At 37.8% G+C, this 20,265-nt stretch overlaps 1 protein-coding gene across 1 annotated transcript in view; it reads left to right on the top strand.

Moving 5' to 3' along the window:
* The window catches only part of RALGAPB (Ral GTPase activating protein non-catalytic beta subunit), a 101,788-nt gene that overhangs the window by 72,326 nt on the left and 9,197 nt on the right, over nucleotides 1-20,265 (top strand). Inside the window, exons 22-26 of the mRNA XM_021711584.1 lie at nucleotides 1,574-1,732; nucleotides 12,539-12,704; nucleotides 14,963-15,085; nucleotides 16,635-16,771; nucleotides 19,404-19,512. Coding sequence (XP_021567259.1) covers nucleotides 1,574-1,732; nucleotides 12,539-12,704; nucleotides 14,963-15,085; nucleotides 16,635-16,771; nucleotides 19,404-19,512 — 694 coding nt within the window. The remainder of the gene's footprint in view (nucleotides 1-1,573; nucleotides 1,733-12,538; nucleotides 12,705-14,962; nucleotides 15,086-16,634; nucleotides 16,772-19,403; nucleotides 19,513-20,265) is intronic.

Below are 20,265 nucleotides of genomic sequence, written 5' to 3' on the forward strand. Positions count from 1 at the left end.
TGGGCGACAGAGTGAGACTCCAACTCAAAAAAAATAAAAAATAAAAAATAAAAAAAAAAAGAAGAAGAATGAGGACACTATGGCTTCCAAGATGTGTTGCAGCATGCTACAGGTCCACAATTCCTTATACATGATTTCAGAGTAAAAACTGAAAACTAGAATTTTTTTGTAGCAGATTAATTTCATGGCAACATTTAACCTGAATTGACACGAGACTATTCGAAGTCTTTACTTATTTCACTTAGTGTGAATACTCTCCTGTTCGACTGTAGAAATATTAGTGTCTTTGATTTTAGAGTGTTGCCTCCGTCCTTACTGGGAATGTTACATAACAGACTAGAGGACCAGGTTCACAATCCTGGCCAGGGTGCTAGAGAGTAATTCTTGTCATATCTGGGAGATTCTTTCCTGAAAAATATAATGTTTACCAAAACCTTACTTAGCAAGATTAAGATCTCTAAGAAAATAAGGGATTAGGAGGAAAACAAAACAAAAAAATGCACTTAAAAAAATAATAGACTTAATTTTTTTAGCGAAGTTTTAGTTTTAAAGAGCGATTGAGCAGAAAGGTTTGAGAACTCATAAATCACTCTTAATTTCCCGTATTACTAACATCTTGCATTTATGTAGTACTTTTGTTAAAATTGATGAACTATATTGGTGCCTTATTAACTGAAGTCTGTAATTTATCTTAAGGTTCGCTCTGTTGTACAGTTCTGTCGGTTTTGACAACTGTACAATGATGTATCTACCCTTACAGTATTACATGAATAGTGTCACTGTCTTAACAATCCATTGTGCTCCACCTATTTGTTTCTCCCTCCTTCTTCCCCACTCAGCCTTTGGCATCTACTAGTCTTTGTACTGTTTATAGATTTGCCCTTTACAGAATGTCATGTAGTTAGAATCATACAGTATGCAGTCTTCTCACACTGACTTTTTTCACTTATTAGTATTCCGTAACTTATTATGGTTCTTCCATGTCTTTTTTGTCTTGATAGTTTACTTGTTTTCATTGCTGAATAATATTCCATTGTATGGATGTACCACAGTTGATTGATCTATTCACCTATTGAAAGGCATCTTGGTTGCCTCCAAGTTTTGGTTATTATGAATAGAGCTGGTAGAACATTTGCAGGCTTCTATGTGGACTGTGTTTTTAACTCATGGGCAAATACCAGGGTGTGAAATTGCTGCGTTGTATGGTAACACTATATTTGGCTTTGTAAGAAGCTACCAAACTGACTTTGAAAGTAGATGTACCATTTTGTGTTTCTGTCAGCAATGAAAGCCAAAAAAATGCATTGAGAAAAAGTCCTAGAAAGCATGATATTATAGAGAAAACAGGACCCAAAATTATATACACAATTAACTCCATTGTCTTTAGCAAAAAAAGGCAAATAAAATAACTAGAAAGAAGTATGTTAAATAATTTCTTCAGGGTTTCTGTTGTGTTTATCCATGCCATTTTATAATTTTTAACTTATTTTTATTAAACCATGAGCAAGTATTGCTTTTATAATTAAAATAATAAAAAGAGATAATAATTGCTCCTTTCTTCCTTTGGTGGTAGGAACCTGCAAATAGTCGTCTACCTCCTCACCTTATTGCACTTGATTCCACGATACCTGGATTTTTTGATGACATTGGGTATCTGGATCTCTTGCCATGTCGTCCTTTCGACACAGTTTTTATTTTCTATATGAAGCCAGGTCAGAAGACGAACCAAGAGGTAAGAATTCTAAAATTTTTTTTTTTTTTGGTAATTTTTTAGGCTATCAGTACTAGGGGGAACCCAAAAAACCTCAGAATTTATTTATTAAAAAATGTATATTTATTCGTACATTTTTATATTTCAGTTTCCTTCAAAGTATTCTCTATTTGATACAATCCACCTGTTGAGATGCTTTTTACACTGCATCTCAACAGGTGGATTGGTTTTGAACTGTTGTTGATACCTTTTAGTGCTTCTGCTGTTTTTGTTTCACAGTGGCAAAAAGTTTCCCTCTGAGGACTTTTTTTATCTGGGGAAACAACAACAAAAAAATTGGGTTAGGGAGAGATGAGGTGAATAGGGTAGGTGGGACATGGTGTTTTTTGGTCAAAAACTGCTGAACACTGTGTGGTATGGGCAGGTGCACTCGTAAATCACCCATCATGAAATGGTCAAACACATTGAAAGATTCTCCTCCCAAAAATTCACTGATGTTGAACGCAGCCTCTCACAACAATGCTAGCTGGTACACTGATGCTGATGGGTTCCTAAAACACTTACCTAGCAGGGGCAAGTCTTTAATACAAGGGACCAGCCCTCCAAAAAAATAATTTTGTTTTGGGTCCCCCTCATACATGTACACCTGAAGAAAGAAACTAAGGTACATTAATCCAGAGAGTTTATTTGATCAAGGCTGAGAACTGCAGCCCAGGAAGCACTGGAAAGTTCTCTGAAGAACAAAGGAAAGACTTTTTTTGTTTGTCTTTTAACTTTTAATTTTTTTATTTTAAAGATGTGGGGTACAATTCAGGGTTAGGTATACAGATGTTCATTATCAGGTACTCTTGTTGATGAGGTGCCCCCCCCTTCCCAGGCAGATTCTCACTACTGCCAATCCTGCCTCCCTGCCCCCTGTACTGTAGTTTTCCATTACTCCAATCCTTTTCTTATAGTATTACGATAGTTGTTCAAGGTCTGTTTATGAGTGAGAACATGTGATACTCAGTTCTTTCTTTCTGTGAAAGATCACTCAGTATTATAGACTCTAAGTCTATCCAGGTTGCTGAGAAATTCATGATTTTTTTCTTCTTTATGGCTGCATAATATCCCATCATGTATATGTACCACATTTTTTTAATCCAGACCTCTTTTAAAGGGCAGCACGGTTGATTTCATGTTCTTGCTATTGTGAACAATGCTGCAATAAACATATGTGTGCAGGTATCTTTTTTATAGAGTGATTTGAGTTCTTCCGGGTACATTTCCAGTAGAGGGGTTGGGGGATCGAATGGAAGGTTGATTTTTAGATCTTTTAGGAATCGCCACACTGTTTTTCACGGAGGCTGTACTAGTTTACACTCCCACCAACAGTGTAGAAGTGTTTCCATTTCCCCGCATTCTCTCCAGAATCTGTTGTTTTTATAAGTTATTGATTATGGCTATTCTGACTGGAGTTAGGTGGTATCTCAGTGTAATTGTATTTGCATTTCTTTGGTGACTAGTGAGGCTGAGTATTTTTTCATGTATCTGTTGGCTGTTCATATGCTTCTTTTGAGAAGTGTCTGTTCATATCTTTTGCCCACTTTGTAATGGGCCTGTTTATTTTTTTCTTTTTGGCACGTTTGAGTTCCTTGTAGATCCTAGATATTAGGCCTTTGTCAGATAGAGTTGGCAAATAATTTTTCCCAGTCTGGACTGTATCCCCACTCTCTTGATGGTTTCTTTGGCTTTGCAGAATCTTGTCAGTTTGATGAGATCCCACTTGTCTATCTTATCTCTTATGGCATGGGCACTTGGGGTTTTGATCAGGAATTGGTTGCCAGTTCCAATTTCCATAAGGGTGTCTCCTGCGTTTTCTAAGGTTCTTATAGTTTGAGGTTTTACGTTTAGGTCTTTGATCCATTTAGAGTTAATTTTTGTGTATGAGGATAAATGGGGTCTTGTTTTAATCATCTGCATGTGGTCAGCCAGTTTTCCCAGCACCGTTTACTGAATAGGTTCTTCTCTTCCCAGTCATTGGTGGTGAAGGCTTTGTCGAAGATGAGTTTGTTGAGAAATTGAGGTTTTGTTTCTGGAACCTCTGTCCCCTTCCATTTGTCTAGATGCCTGTTCTTGTACCAATACCAGGTGGTTTTGATTATTGTAGCTTTATAATAAAGATTAAAGTCTGGGAGTGTAATACCTCCTGCTTTGTTTTTTGCTAAGGATTGTTTTGGCTATTTGTGGTCGTTTGTATTTCCATATGAAGTCTAATATTGTCGTTTCCAGGCCTGAGAAGAATGCTGCTGGTAACTTAATGGGTATTGTGTTAAATCTGTAGACTGCCTTGGGTAGGATGGACATCTTTACGATGTTGATTCTTCCAGTCCATGAGCATGGAATATTTTTCCATTTGTTTGTATCATCTTTGATTTCTTTGAGCAGTGTTTTGTAGTTTTCCTTGTAAAGGTCTTTGACTTCTCTGGTTAGGAAGATGCCAAGGTATTTGTTTTTTTTTTTTTTCTGGCTGTTGTGAATGGGATTGTACTTTTTATTTGGGTTTCTGTTTGTTGTTGGTGTATAGGAATGCAACTGTCTTTTGCACATTGATTTTATATCCTGATACTTTGCCAAAGTTCTTTATCTGCACAAGGAGGTGTTTGATAGATTCTTTTGGGTTTTTGAGGTATGGCATCATGTCGTCTGCAAAGAGGGATAATTTAACTTCCTCTTTTCCTATTTGAATACCCCTGATCTCCTTCTCTTGTCTGATTGTTCTAGTTAAGACTTCCAAAACTATGTTGGAAAGGTGGGGTGAGAGTGGACATCCTTGTTTTGTTCCAGCATCCAGGGGAAATTGTTCCAATTTCTGTCTGTTTAGCTGTATGCTGACTGTGGGTTTCTTGCAGATGGCTCTTACTATTTTTAGGTATGTTCCAACTATATCTGTTGTTCAAGGGTTTTTATTAAGATTTTATCGAAAGCTTTTTCCACATTTAATGATATTATCATGTGGTTTTTGTTTTTACATCTGTTGATGTATTTAATTAAGATTATGGTCTTATGAATGTTGAACCAGCCTTGCATCCTGGGGAGGAAGCCTACTTGGTCGTGGTGGATGATTTTTGAGATGTGTTGTTGAATTTGATTTGTTAGAATCTTGTTGAGAATTTTAGCATCTATGTTCATCATGGATATTGGCCTGTAGTTCTCATTCTTTGTTGGATCTTTACCTGGTTTGGGTATCAATATGTTGTTAGCTTCATAAAATGATTTGGGGAGAGTTCCGTCTTTCTCATTTGCCTGGAATACTTCCAATAGGATTGGTATCAGTTCCTCCTTGAATGTGTTATAGAATTCTGCTGGAAAGTTATCTGGTCCAGGGCTTTTTTTTGTAGGTAGTTTTCTTATGGCAGGCCAACTCCCTGGATTGTTAGTGTTCTATTTAGTGTCTCGATTTCTCCTTGTGTCAACTTGGGAGGTTGTGTGATGTCAGAAGGTCCACCATTTCATTTAGGTTTTCAATTTTTTTTCCATGTAAGGGTGTATAGTAGTCTCTGATAATCTTTTGTATTTCTTTGGAGTCAGTTGTGACTTGGCCTTTTGCCTTTCTGAGTATGTTTATTTGGGCTTTTTCTCTCTTCTTCTTGGTCAGTCCAGCTAGGGAACCATCAATCTTGTTTATCCTTTCAAAGAACTAGCTTTTTTTTTTTTTCATTGATTTTTTTGGTATTATCTTTTTATCTTCTATGTCCTGAATTTGGGCTTTTATTTTGGTGATCGGCATTCTTCTGCTGAAGTTACAGTTTTGGTGGTCTTGCTTTTCCAGCTCCCTTACGTGATTTGTTAGGTTGTTAATTTTTGATCTTTCCATTTTCTTCATGTATGTTCATAGAGATATGAATTCCCCTCTTAGTATTGCTTTCATGGCATCCAGAGGTTTTGGTAAGATGTTTTTTTGTTTTCATTTGCTTCCAGGTATCTTTTAATCTCTGTTTTGATTTCCATGTTGACCCAGGAGTTGCTTAGCATCATGCTCTTTAGTGTCTATGTCTTTGTGGGTTTTGGGGGAACTTTATTGGTTTTGATATTTATTTTTCTTCTGTTGTGGCCTGAGAAGGTGCATGGCAGGATTTCAATCTTGTGAAATTGTTTATGCTTGATTTATGGCTGTGGATGTGGTCATTCTTAGAGTATGTTCCATGTGGTGATGAGTAGAATGTATATTCCATGGTTGTTGGGTGGAGTGTTCTGTAGTTATCAATTAAGTCCATTTGGTCAAGCTTCACATTGAGGTTCCAGATCTCCTTGTTGATTTTTTGTCTTGATCTGTCTAAGGTTGTGAGTGGGGTAATTAAGTCCCCAGCTATGATAATGTTAGAGTCAATATCTTTTTTTAAGTTTACCTGGAAGCTGCTTTATGAAAGTTGGTGCTTCTCTGTTGGGTGCATATATGTTTAGGATGGATATTTCTTGTTGATGGGCTGAACCTTTTATCATTATGTAGTGACCCTTTGTATCTTTTTAAATTTTTGATAGCTCAAAGGGTATTTTGTTTGATGTTAAGATTGCAACTCCTGCTTTCTTTTGTGATCTGTTCGCCTGAAATTTTGTTTCCCATCCTCTTACTTTGAGGCTGTGAGTGTCCTTTCTGGTGAGATGAGTCTCTTGGATACCTCATGATATTTTATCCATTTTGCCATTCTATGCCTTTTCAGTGGTGCATTTAGTCCATTCACATTCAGGCTAATTATTGAAATGTGAGAGTTTATTCCTGTCATGAGGTTCTTATAGTTTGTTGTGTTGCTGTTTGTTTGTTGTCTTTCTTTTGATTTTTGGGTTGATTCATGTGTGTTTTCAATCTTTTTTCTGCATTCTTGTGATGAACGTTGTCCTTTTTTTTTTTTTTTTATTTTTTCTGTGTTTAATACTTTCTTAAGTCTTTCTTGTAGAGCTGGTCTGGCGGCAGTGTAAGCTCTCAGGGATTGAATGTCTGGAAAAGATTTTAATTCTCCATCACTGATGAAGCTTAGCTGGTTAGGTAATTCTTGGTTGGAATTGTTTATCTTTGAGAACTTTGAAGATTGGGCTCCAAACTCTCCTAGCCTGAAGCATTTCTGTAGATGGTTCTGCTGTGATTTTAATTGGTCTTCCCTGGTAGGTAGTGTGATCTTTTTCTCTTGCTGTCTTTAGGATTTTTTTTCTTTTATACCCACTTTGTGTAGGCAAATTACTATGTGTCTAGGAGTTGGTCTACTCATTTGTTGTCTTGCAGGGGCTCTCTGAATCTCTTTTATTTGAATGGTCACATCACTGATAAGATGAAGGAAGCTTTCTTGGATAATTTCATGGAATATTTGTTCCAAAATGGTCTCTGTCTCTCTGCCTCAGGAAGTCCAATTAATCTTAGGCTTGGCCTCTTGAAATAATTGCTTATTGCTTAGAGGTTTTGCTCTGTCTTTTTAAGCTTCTTTTCTATGTTTTTGACAATTTGGGTTAGTTCCATTTAAAAAATTTTTTATTTTAAAATTGTGGGGTACAATTCAGGGTTAGGATTCAAGTATTCATTGTGCAGGTACCCTTGTTGATAAGGTGTGCCCTCCCTTCCCCAGGCAGTTTCGCACTACTGCCAGTCACACCTCCCCACCCCCCCCCACCCCTGCAGTTTCTTGTCATTCCTTTTTCTTATGGTATTACGATAGTTGTTCGAGGTCCACTTATGAGTGAGAACATGTGATACTCAGTTCTTTGTTTCTGTGAAAGATCACTCAGTATTATAGACTCTGAGTCCATCCAGGTTGCTGTGAAGTTCATGATTTTGTTCTTCTTTATGGATGCATAATATTCCCTTGTGTATATATGTCACTTTTTTATTCATTTCTCTTTTGATGTGCAGCATGGTTGGTTCCATGTTCTTGCTATTGTGAACAATGCTGCAATAAACATACGTTTGCAGGTATTTTTTTTATAGAGTGATTTGAGTTCTTCCTGAGTATATTCCCAGTAGGGAGATTACGGGGTCATATGTAAGGTTGATTTTTAGATCTTTTAGGAATTGCCACACTGTTTTCCACAGAGGCTGTACTAGTTTACACTCCTACCAACAGTGTAGAAGTGTTTCCTTTTCGCCACATCCTTTCCAATATCTGGTTTTTTTTGGAGTTATTGATGATGACCGTTCTTACTGGAGTTAGGTGGTATCTCAGTATAGTTTTAATAAGCATTTTTTTGATGACTAGTGAGGCTGAGTATTTTTTCCTGTATCTGTTGGCTGCTCATACGTCTTCTTTTGAGAAGTGTCTATTCATATCTTTTGCCCACTTTGTAATGGGGCTGTTTGTTTTTTTCTTTTTGGCACATTTGAGTTCCTTGTAGATCCTAGATGTTAGGCCTTTATCAGACATAGAATTGACAAATATTTTTTCCCAATCTATGGGCTGTCTCCCTGCTCTCTTGATGGTTTCTTTGTCTTTGTAGAAGCTTGTCAGTTTGATATGGTTCCTCAAACATCTAGGCATAAATGGAACATAGTTCCATATTTTGGTCCTCAAGTTCTGAGATTCTTTCTTCTGCTTGGCTAATTCTGCTTTCCATGCTTACCAGTTTGTTATTTATTAAATTCATTGTATTCCTTATTGCTGTTATCTCAGTTATCAACTCCTTCATTTTTTTCCTCTTGTCTCTCCTCGATTCTATTTATTCTCTCTGTTAATGTCTTGATATCTGGGTTTGTGGTTTGAGACCGTTTATTCTGGGGGCTCTTCACTGTTTGCATTCTTAAGTCTATATTCTCAGTGACTGACCTCCCAGCATTCTGTGTGGGACCCATATTCTTCTTTTGGTTTTTCTTCATTTGTGTAGATTTTTCTCCCTCTTCTTTTTTTTTTTTTTTTTTAACCTCTTCTTTAATTCTGTTGTTCAGGGATGGAGGAGTAGCTTTCACTTCTGTTTGCTCAATCTCCTATTCTTCCTTATGTGGATCCTCTGTCTTTGTTCAGTTTTGAAGTTGGACTGTGGGTCGGGGGCTGTACTTTTTGCAGTTTGGGGATTTAAGTGAGGGGGGAGCTGTGATTCAGAAAGTATCTGCAGATCCCAGTATCCACTGATAGGTGTGTGGGCCCCCGTGAACCTACTTCCCACTGCCTTACAATCTGTCCATGTAGTGGGAGTATAGGTTTGCCCCCTGAAAGCAAAATGAGGTAAGGAAAAGGAAAGGAATGGAAAAAGAAAAGAGAGTATGAGAGAAAGGTGGAGAGAGAGAATAAGAGGGAAAACAGACAGGTGTACCAACTAACAAATGAAAAGAGACACAAAGACAGAAAATATTTTTTAAAAAACTAAGCATACAAACACACAAACTGACAGAGACGCCCATTGATGTACTCTCCCTCAAAAACGCCCATACACAAACAGAAAGTCTAAAAAAAAATAAAGCAATAAAATTACAGAAACAAAGACAGTACAAAAACATAAACAAAAATGAGAGAAAAAGAAAAACAAAGTAAAACAACAAACAAACAAAAAACGAACAAAACAGACAGACTAGCATAAAACAAAACTGCTTCTGAGATGGTTCCTGTAAGTTCAATTTCCTTTCAGCTCTGATCTCCAGCCCCTCCCCTCTGCTCTCATCTCAGGCTGATAGGGTTGCTCTCCGTGTGGGTCAGATGCCCCAGGCCTACCGTGGGATGGAGGGTGGGATCAGATCTGAACTCACCCAGCTTGCTGCCTGTCAAGTCTCCCACTCAGATCTGATGTGCCTGTCTCTCCAGGTTTGATGAGATTACCTCTAGGTCCCAGGTTGGAGACTGGGTGGAGCTGGGCGGGGCAGTACAGGTCTCTGCCTGGTCCGGGGACAGAGAAAATGGCTCCAACTGGCGTTTCCTCACCCCTCACCAGTGGTGGAACTCCTCTCCAGCTCTCTCCGACTGCTCTCTCCATGGATGGCAGGCTCCAGTCACTTTGCTGTCACAGGTGATGGTGTGGGTCAGGCTCCAGGTGATGACGATCAGCTGAATTCGGCAGGCTTTTCTCAGGAGAGTCCTGAGAGCAGCAGATGATCCTGCCTAATCTCAGGGTGGTAGGGGGTTGCAGTGACTTCCGGAGGAGAGCCCCAGGTGAATGAACCCAAACCTCCCCTCAGACAGACTTTCACTCACCCACCCGCACACGCCCATTCACTCAGAGAGTCTTCATGGACACTTGCTTTTGCGGAGACTCACAGTCTGACCTGTTCTGTCGCCATCTTGCCGGAAAAAAGGCTTGCGTTTTTAAAGAAAAACAGGAGGAATCGGGAGAGGAGGCAGTTATAAAAATTGTCACTAAAAGCTAAAGCTAGGCCTGATTACTCAAGTAGAATAAAATAACAGCAACAAATATGTACTGAACATCTCCCCTCGGCTTAGTATGCTAGGGTTTAGAAGTGAGTACCAGGCTTGGAGAGCAGTTCACCTTCCTGGTAATTTCACAAACAAATCATTTCGGTTGAGGCTACATAGTGTGCAGTGGGGGAGATAACACCCGATTTAAAGGATTAAAAACGACGAGTGAAAATACAACTGGATATGGATAACGGCAAGATTTGGAGAAGGATGGAGAAAGATGAAAGATAGGTGAGAATGCAAAACTGGGAAAAAATGGCGTAAGATTTGAAGTGTCTTTTGGGAATAATTAATTGAAACATGGGATGGCAGGCAGTTACCTTCTGTGACTAAATTATAAAATGTTTACACTAGAAGCACTGTTTTAGATTGTTGATGATCGACTGGAAAAAAGATTGATTTAGGGAAAATTATTTTCATTTCATATTATTGATTCAGTAAGTATTTGTTAAGTGTTTGCTGTTAGGTACCAGGATTACAGTGGCAAACAGGAACTGCAAGGTTTCTGTCTTCCCAAAACTCCCTGTTTAGGAGTAAGATGGATGATTAAATAAGCAACCAACCATAGTAAAGTGTGCTAATGGGGCATTAAACATTAAAGCTCATTATGTAAGTCATAATAGGAAAACATAACCTGATTTTAAGATGGTGGCCTGGGGGTAAAGACATTTAAGATGGTATTTGAGGCAGAAGCAGATTATAACAAAGTAATAACATGTATAAATTCCCCAGGGGTGAGATGGTATTGCATCTTCATGAAATTCATTATGGTTGGAGCTTGGGAGAAGGTAGGCTGGTGGTAGCCAAGGATGAGACTTGTGGGCTCAAGTTTTTTGGGAGAACCTCAGTAACATTGGATGAGTTGTAGGGATTGGGGAATCTGTTCTGAAGGCAATCTAGTACACTGTTTTTATAAGAATAACGGAGTCATTTTTCTCCTACCTGTAAAAAAAGACACGAGCCCTTGAGGAAACTCCTAAACCAGTTCAATTTTCTTAGGTTTTTAGGGGCTGAGTTTTTTGGTACTAGGAAACAATGAAGATTTCTTGAGGCTTCCTTTGGAATGGCCAAGACCTGCCTTCCCTAAACCACAGGGTTGATTTAGATTAATTTCTGGCTGCCAGCAAGTGGCCTACAAGTTGAATTTGATTTGCTTATTGCTTCTTGACTAAATTTTCAGAAATTGTTTATTTAAAGTTTTTACTTCTAAATAAAAATTTTAATGGCAAAAACTGGAAATTGCTGTCAAATCAGTTTTCTGTCACTCACAAGAATATGAAGGGAAATGGGTGAACTAAATAGGTAGACTTATAAAGCGACTGTTCTGTGTTTAAGAGATAAAGATCTAGTGGGTTGAGAAGTAATGAGTATAACTTCCCATATTTTGACTTTCACAGGCTTCCGTGTGATCTTGAAATAGATTAGCATTGTGTGAGTGACATCAGTGATGTGTGGACTGGTTGCATCACAGTCATTTGGGGGTAGGCTTTTAAAAATAGTGATTTCAGAATTCTTCATTTGGCTGATTTGAATTCAGATGGTCTAGAGCAGGCTTCAGGAATCTTACTTTTAGGAAATTTCCCAGGGGATTTTGATATACTGTCCCCCATTCCGCCCTTTCACTTTTAATTTGGGGAGGAATTTTTTATTTTCCTTCCTTTAGAAGTGAGTTTTTTAGCAACAGCATTATTGTCATCTTGGGCCAGAAAATTGTTGTGGGACTGTCCTGTGCATTTTAAAACATTTAGCAACATCTTTGGCCTCTGCCATTGGATACTAGTAATGTGCCTCCCTGGCTGTGACAACTGAAAATATCTTCAACACTGGCTATTCCTTGAAGAGCAAAATTACCCCTAGATGATAACTACTGTTCTAGAATAAGGGACTCTTTCGGAAGCCAGTAGAAAGCCCAAGCATTACATTTAGTACTTAATGAAGAGGAGAACCTTTTGGTCACTTCATTTTTCCTGAATTCTCTCCTTTGGATTAAGGAAAAGATATTTTCATACTCATTTATTAATTATACCTAATCCTTATAGAATTTTTACTAAGTTTATGCTTTTATACCATTTTCAAGATATGTAATTAATTAATCACATGCCTGTTTAATGTTTCTCATTACAGACAGTAAACTCTGTGAAAGCAGGAACAGGTCTCTTAGTAAACTTGTCTAGTTCAATAATTGTTTTGCCAGAAAGAGATTTCAGGGCTTTACTTGCATTATCTCATTTATTCTTCACTATCATTGTCTCCGCTTTATAGATTAAGAAACTTGCCTAGGGCTCAACCAATCCAAAACTGTCTAACTCCTGAGCATGCATTTTTCAGTGATAATATCTGCAAATTTACTCTAAATTTTGACTTGATTTTTCAGAAGCATCAAAGCTAACAGTTTTTATGAAGATTTACTTCGATTTGTTCTTTTATTTCCTTCATTATAGCTGATGATTGGTATGTATTTCAGATTTTAAAGAATGTGGAGTCTTCCAGAAATGTTCAGCCACATTTCCTAGAATTTTTACTCTCCCTTGGCTGGTCAGTAGATGTGGGCAAACACCCTGGTTGGACTGGGCATGTTTCCACCAGTTGGTCTATTAACACTTGCGATGATGGTGAAGGATCTGAACAAGGTAAAATTCATAGTGGTCATTTGTTTCTTGTTTTATTTTTCTTGATTTTTTCCCCCTTTACTATGAAGTTGTAGTCTTGTTAAAAATACACAACAAAACAGGGATATATGTAAAGGAAAAGTCTCTTCCCCCTAATTCCAGTCCTGACAGGGGGGCCACTTAATAATAGGCTGGTATATTCTTTTAGACTTTTTCTGTATGTGTGGAAGATAAATATGCATATAATGATAGAGTTAATACAAAAATCAGTAACTTAATTATTACAATACTGAGTAGTTCCTTTTTATAGTATGAATAAACAAATATAATTTTCTATAAAAAATAGTGTAATAAATATAGGTTATTTATAACAAACAGTAAAGTTTCCTAACAAGCATGTTTGGTCTAGTAAATAGTTTTTATTAACAGGTGTGTTTTATAGACTTTGTGGCTTATCAAAAGAGTCATAATTAAAGGTTACATTCTTACAGTATTATTTTAAAACTTTTGTAGTAGACAGCTGACTATCTCTGAGAGATTCTTTCCCATCCCTTCAGATCCTTCTGAGGAACTGTGATCAGGAGAACATGTAACAGAACAAGTATAAATTTAAACTTAGCACTTTTGCCCACTTGGCTAATGCTTCTTGTTCTTGGGCTTCCGAGGCCACTAGAAAGTTAATGTTATTGTTGCTCTGAAGTGGATAATGCCAATGTCTAGTGCTTATTTTTCATTTTGATAAATATATCAGTTGGATACTTATGGTTGCAAGTCACAGGAAACCTGACCCAAAGTGGTTTAGATGTTACAGATCATTTATTGCCTTATGTAACTGAAAATTCCGGAGGTTGGTTGAGTTTTTGGTGTCATTTTGTCAGCAATCCTTTTTTATTTGGAGAGATACTGACAAGTTAGAGCTGGTATGAAGGTCAGTCCCACTTGCATGTCATGCCTGCTGCGGAGTAGGGGCCAGTGGAGTGACTGTTGGGCTAGTAACACAGTGTCTACTGTGGCAGATACAAAGTTCCTGCCCAGAGTCTATACTGGGGTCAACAAACGAAAACCCATGATTATTTTTGAACTCAGTCACACTCTCATTTTTGTGTTGTCTATAACTTCTTTCATGCTACAGTGACAGAATTGAGTAGTTGTGGCAAAGACCCCATTGCTTACAAAACCTAAAATATTTACTTTCTGGGTTTTTTTTGTTTGTTTTTTTATTTTTGAGTCAGAGTCTCACTTTGTTGCCCAGACTGGAGTGCAGTGGCACAGTCTGCAGCCTCGACCTGCTGAGCCCAGGTAATCCTTCTGCCCCAGCTATTCAAGAAGCTGGAACGACAGATATGTGCCACCATGCCTGCCTACTTTTTATATATATTATAGCGATGAGGTCTCACCCAGTTGGCCAGGCTAGTCTCAAACCCCTGGGCTCAGACAGTCCTCTCGCCTCTGCTTCCCAGAGTGCTGGAATTATATGCATGAGCCACCATGTCTGGCCTACTAGCTGGTTCTTTACAGAAAAAATTTGCTAACTTCTGGTCTAAACTTCCTGTTTGTCATACCTTCACCAGCATTAAGTATATTCTAATTTGTTAAGTGAGAAATTTTCCATTTTTAATAATGGTGTCTTTTCATATTATTTCTTTCCTGATAATTACTTGTTCATTTCCTCTGTCCAATTTTTTGTGATGTTGTTGATCTTTTACATCTTACTGTTAGTACATTGAGTTCATTTTAATTGTGAACAATACTGGTTTTCATGAGTGTTTCTTTTGTTAATTCAGTCTTCCTGGCTTAGAGAAGACACTATTACTAAAATTGCCTGTTCGTTTTTATGTGATTTCACTGACCAGTGGGAAGGTGGAGCCGAAGCAGAGCTAAGGAACAGTAGAAAGAGACCTGGGACAAATGCCTTGAAAGCAAGGCCACACATACACACACACCACCCCCTGCCTCCATTTCCTCCAGAGCGACTGGGGTGGTCTTCCTTTTGATTATTCAACTGATCCAATTGATTGCTCTCTTAATCTGCCTCATGTAGATAAGGTAAAGGCCCTGCTTATAAGAAGTGGTCTGATACAGAGTTGTTTCAGAAACTATGAAATTAAGATTTGAAGATCTAAAGTTGTATAAGGAACATTTAATGAACATATAGTTTATTCTTATGTATCTTCTATTATTTCTCATCACTTTATTAACCAGTTAACACTTAAATGAAGCAGGATGAGTCTGGTTTTTCCTACTTTTTGAAGCAGTAACATAGTGTTTCTTGTTCCTAGATGAAGTGATTTCCTCTGAAGATTTTGGGGCTAGCATTTTCAATGGACAGAAGAAGGTGCTGTATTATGCTGATGCCCTTACGGAAATAGCTTTTGTGGTTCCTTCTCCTGTGGAGTCCTTAAGTAAGAGCACTTTTGCATGGGGCTGTTTTAGGATCTACTTTTGTATTCCTGGTTTGTGTAGTTTTATTGCATTTGAAGAGATTTTGAAGTGATCTAAGGCATTCTTTAGCTTCTAAGGCATTATAACTGTTAGATCATGCAAAGGTACAGGATGTTGCCATCTCTTAACTTTCTTTTGGAAAGTAATTAACGAAAGGCAGAATGACCCTCTAATAGTCTTTTAATAGTGAAGGAGTCTCACTTCACCCCATTTTTGTCTTTAATCTAATTAATCAATACATAGAAGGCCTATGGTCCCATTTGTTCATTTTTTTTCTCTAGTTATGAGTGAATCTTCACTTCCCTGTTCGCATATGATAGCTACTATCTAAAATCCTACAAATCAAAAGATGTCATGCTAGCTTTTGGCTGATCTAACGCTGGGCAGAAGAAACTTAAGCAGCCTAGAAAAGGGGTTGTCAAGATTGTTTTTCTTAAGGTTTGGGATGACTATTCGCAGTCTGAACTCACAGTCTTATTTTGCCCAGAACCTTTGCTTTTTGCAAATTGAGCTCATTTCTTCATGTCTGACCAAGCAGTAGGTGGAAAACTTCACTTTCTTCTTCATTGCGATCAGTTGTAGGATGATCGCACATTCACATTCTCATCTCCAGGCTAATGGCTTCTGTTGTGCCCTGCCTTGGCAGCTTCCTAACCTTTGTACTTGGACACTTGATTTTCCACTGTAGGCACTTCCCTGTCTCATACTCTAGGGCCAGTTGTGATCCTGGCAGGATGGACCTTCCATGGTTTGAGTCAGTATCATAGCAGCCTTCCTGTCAAGGCTCTGATCTGCCACTCCCATTCCAGAAGCCAGACTATCTGTTCTCTGGACTGAGTTCCTGCCTGGTTTCTCTGGCCCAGCCTGTTCACACCAGACAAGGTCTCTGAGAGGTAGAGCTTTACCCTTGTACTTTAGTTCCTACAAGTGGGTCTTTGTCTCTGTTGTGAAGTGTTCCCTGTGCCAGCTGTGCCCCACTCCAACTCAACTTCTTCCTGTTTCTTGATATTTGGGTTTTTGGGAGGAGGCGGGGACAACCATCTGTGTGCTTGTCTCCAACTGGATTGCTCTATGACTTTTGGATGTTCCAGTGCCTATTGGCACAGAGTTGCATGATTCAATATATAATCAAAATAATTCAGAGAATAATGATGGCATTTATTATATTTTACATCTGAGAAGTAAAATATTTGCTAGTCTTACCTCAGTTATCTGTGAGCAGGAGCTGGCAAATTATAGTGGCACAAGCCAAATTCAGCCAAGAATGATTTTTATATTTTTAAAGGGTTATAAATGAAATGCAAAGAAGAATGTACAGCTGAGATCTATATGGCCAGCAAAGCCTAAAGTATTTATTACCTGATCCCTCACAGAAAAAGTTTGTCAGCCTTTGCTCTAGAAGCAATGCTTTTTTTAAGTGACTTAAACTAGTGAACATAGTATGTTTAAACACATTTGCTCCACAGAAGTAGTAGGCATTATAATTGCTTTTTTTCCCTTACCCCATAGCCGATTCATTGGAAAGTAACATCTCAGACCAAGATAGTGATTCAAATATGGATCTTATGCCAGGAATTCTGAAACAGCCATCCCTGACGCTTGAGCTTTTCCCCAATCATACAGACAATCTTAATTCCTCACAAAGGGTAAGTCACTTTGTTGATGTATCTCCAAAAATTTGTAGTGAAATGGGGGTAGTTATAGAATCCTGCCTGAAAAGCTTTCACTGTTAACTCAGAGAGTAATTATAGCAGATATTTATTCATTAGGAACTTAAATTTTTAAAATACAATTCTCCTGATTTTGTTTTTCAGCCTACAACACACAGTTCATTCTGAGACACCCTTTGTGGTTTCTCTTGATTTCACTATTCTGCTCCTGTGTTTAGTTCTTTCACTTCCTCCTTTTTAAGCCTAGGTTTTTATTTTGTCCCTGAAATATCCACTAAAGCAGTAGTTTTATGTTTCTTATCTTTAATCATTCACTGTTCGACTTAGACAAGTGTGACCATATAAAAATGGGAACATTTGGAGAATAGCTCAGCATATAAATACATATGTTGAGTGAATGTCCCTACACAGTCCTTACTACAAGATGAATGCTTTTTGCTTTTATATTTTCTTACCCGATCAGCTGATATTACTTCTTTATCTGTGTTTTACCATCATGTTATCTTTTAATTCTTACTGGAAAGTGCTGCAAGTAAGTGATAGCAAGAATACAGGATCAAGTCATGAGCATAAGATTGATTTAGAAAAATAATAAAAAAGATAAAAGAAGTAAACTGACTAAAGACCTTCTTCCTTGTATAGGATTTTAATTTGGCTTCTCTCCACATTGAAAATAATTTTTAACATAAGTATATGCTTAGAAGAGAATGCAGGGAAGGTTTTTACTTTTTCACTTGATTTAGGGAAAATGCCAAGTTGTATACGACACCCTGAAGCAAGACAGATTTTTGAAAATTAGGATTTTTTTTGAAGGTTTTACAAAATACAGTTTAGAGGTGAGCACTTCAGTGTTGTATGGTATTGCGAGATTTTAGCTAGATCGAATATTCAGTGATTGTGTGCCTTTGTACTCATTCTCTGAATGCCGACATAGTTTTTCCTTAGAATCTAGAGAATGACAACTCTTAAAGTACCATGTTTTTATTTATCACTTATACTGTACTTTGCAAACTACTAACAGACTTAAAAAAAGGCAAAATCATATGGTTGTCTCCATAGATGTCCAAAAGAGCAGTTGGTAGAAATTTAGCACTCATTGTTATTCATGAGAATAGGACGTTCTCAACCTGATAGAGAGCATCTACTAAAAACCTACAGCAAATATTATACATTATACATTATTCTAGAATGCTTTCCCTCTTAGATGGAGGGCAAGGCAAGGATGTCTGCTCTCACCATTTCTATTCAGTATGGTAGTAGAGATTCTACACAAAGAAATTAGGCAAGAAATAAATTGCATAAAAATTAGGAAGAAGTAAAACTCTGTATATTTGCAGATGACATGATCATATAGGTAGGAAACCCTGAGGAATCTATTTTAAAAATCTCTTAGAACTATTTTTTTGAGTGAGTTTAACAAGATTGCAGGAAAAAAAGATCAGTATGCTGAGCAAAATTTTAAGATGACCCCAGTGACCCTTGCCCTTGTATAATGTCCTCCACTTGTGTGTGAGTGGAACCTGTGAATCTGATAGAATATTCATGATTATGTTACATTGTTTGGCCAAGGGGTTATGTGGGTTTAATTAAAGTTCCTTTGAGTTAATCAAAAGGGAGATTATCTAGGTAGACCTGACCTAATCACAGAAGCTCTTTAAATCCAGGGTTGGAGGTCAGAGATGGCGGAAGTCAGAGACTCAAAACTGATTAGAAGTTTTGATGCTAAGAAAAGTTGTCTTTGCATGTGGCTGGATGTCTGTCACTAGTTTGGGGGAAATCTCTTAGTCACAGTCCTTTTCTATGAATGTCAAAGTAGAAACAAGCATCTGGGGGACTTGACATGGCCTCTGGTCATCTGGTAAAGATAAATATATTTCTGTGCTAATAAAGCAATTTCAATTTTAAAGCTCATCTGAAGTATGAGGTTCTTCCTTCTGTATCCATGAGCTTTGTTTAAGGCTTTTGCACAAGCTTGGCTCTGCTGCATGCCCCAGAAGCAGTGCAGCTCATGCTCCTGGTTTGCTAAAGGGGAGTCACCTAGTGCCACTAGCCTTGCTGTGAAACCTTGATCTGGCTGGGTTACAGGGAAGCCAGACACACACTGTGCGTGATGGTGAAGGCCAAGCAATTCTTCGCTTTCTGCTGACAAGAAAAAGGGATTAGGCATAGATTGCAGTAGGAAACATTTGCTCTGAGAATTAGGAATAACTTGCTGATAGGACATTTTGGAGATTAGAAACCTCAAAGTGGTGATGTTGCTATGACGGGGGAAAGCATACGGCCTTCTGGCCAGGGTAGAGACAGACTTAAATCCTTTTAATCCCTCAGTAAGACATGGCATGTGGATTTTATTTGTATTAATGCTAATTATAAATTGTTCAGTATTCCTTACATTTTTTCCTTTGACAATTTTAGGCCTTCATTTTCTTGTCCTAGGTTAAGACTGATTAACATGAACTAAGGAAGAGCTTCTTTGCAAATGTATTTCACAGTTTTTCCTAAAGCGATTTCCCATGACTTAATACTTCTTTCACTGGGCATCTTGATAAATGTATGACTAGGTAATTTTATTAAGTCAAATTTTTTTCCTCTCCTCTTCCTCATATAGCTCAGTCCCAGTTCTAGAATGAAGAAGCTGCCTCAGGGTCGCCCTGTGCCCCCACTTGGACCTGAGACAAGAGTTTCTGTAGTCTGGGTGGAACGCTATGATGATATAGGTACTGTATGGGGACTTTGTCCATAAATAAAATGGCAGTAGAATGATAGTGACTTGCTGAATATCTAAAGGAAATGAGGGTATAGGCATGGTATGGTAGACAAGAGCTGGTTATGGAGTTCAGCAAGTCTGGGTTTGCATCCCAAGTCTACTCCTCAATTTTTTTAAGCCTTAGATTACTCATAAGTGGAGATAATCACAGCTCTTTTTTCATAGTTGCAAAGACTTGGTGAGCCTAGTAGATACAAACCTTTTAGGTATTCACATTGCTATTACAGTCAGTGGTTTGTTGTCAGTTGGTCCCAGTCATCCCAGGACTCTAGAAAGGGGAAGGTGAAGTACTTCACTTACTCTCTGTCCACCTACGTGCCCTACTGTCTAGTTTTAGTACAGAGGTTAATTTATCCTTAAGAGTTCTGCTTTTGATAAGTTTCTCATGATTTTTATGTAAGCAACATAAAAGCTTTAGAAATGTATACTTTGCCTAGAATCCTGTCCAGCCCAGAGTTTGTGGGGAAGTGTGATAGTTGTTTTCTAACTAAGCCCTTAAAGATCACAGAACATATTTTCTAAAAATTCTCTGCTTCTTATGAAATTAGATAAAATATATCTTGGAGAATTTTTTTATTTGTGGGGAATAGTTAGAATTATATATTTTAGGATAGCACAGTGCATACATGTTGCCCACTTGTGTAAAGAGTTTAGGAAATTAGATTTCCTATTATTTGTTTTGGAAAAACAAGGGAGATAGTAA

This window comes from Carlito syrichta, unplaced genomic scaffold, assembly GCF_000164805.1.
Source record: "Carlito syrichta isolate Samal-C Ts95f unplaced genomic scaffold, Tarsius_syrichta-2.0.1 Scaffold302386, whole genome shotgun sequence".
In the NCBI taxonomy this organism is placed as follows: Eukaryota; Metazoa; Chordata; class Mammalia; order Primates; family Tarsiidae; genus Carlito; species Carlito syrichta.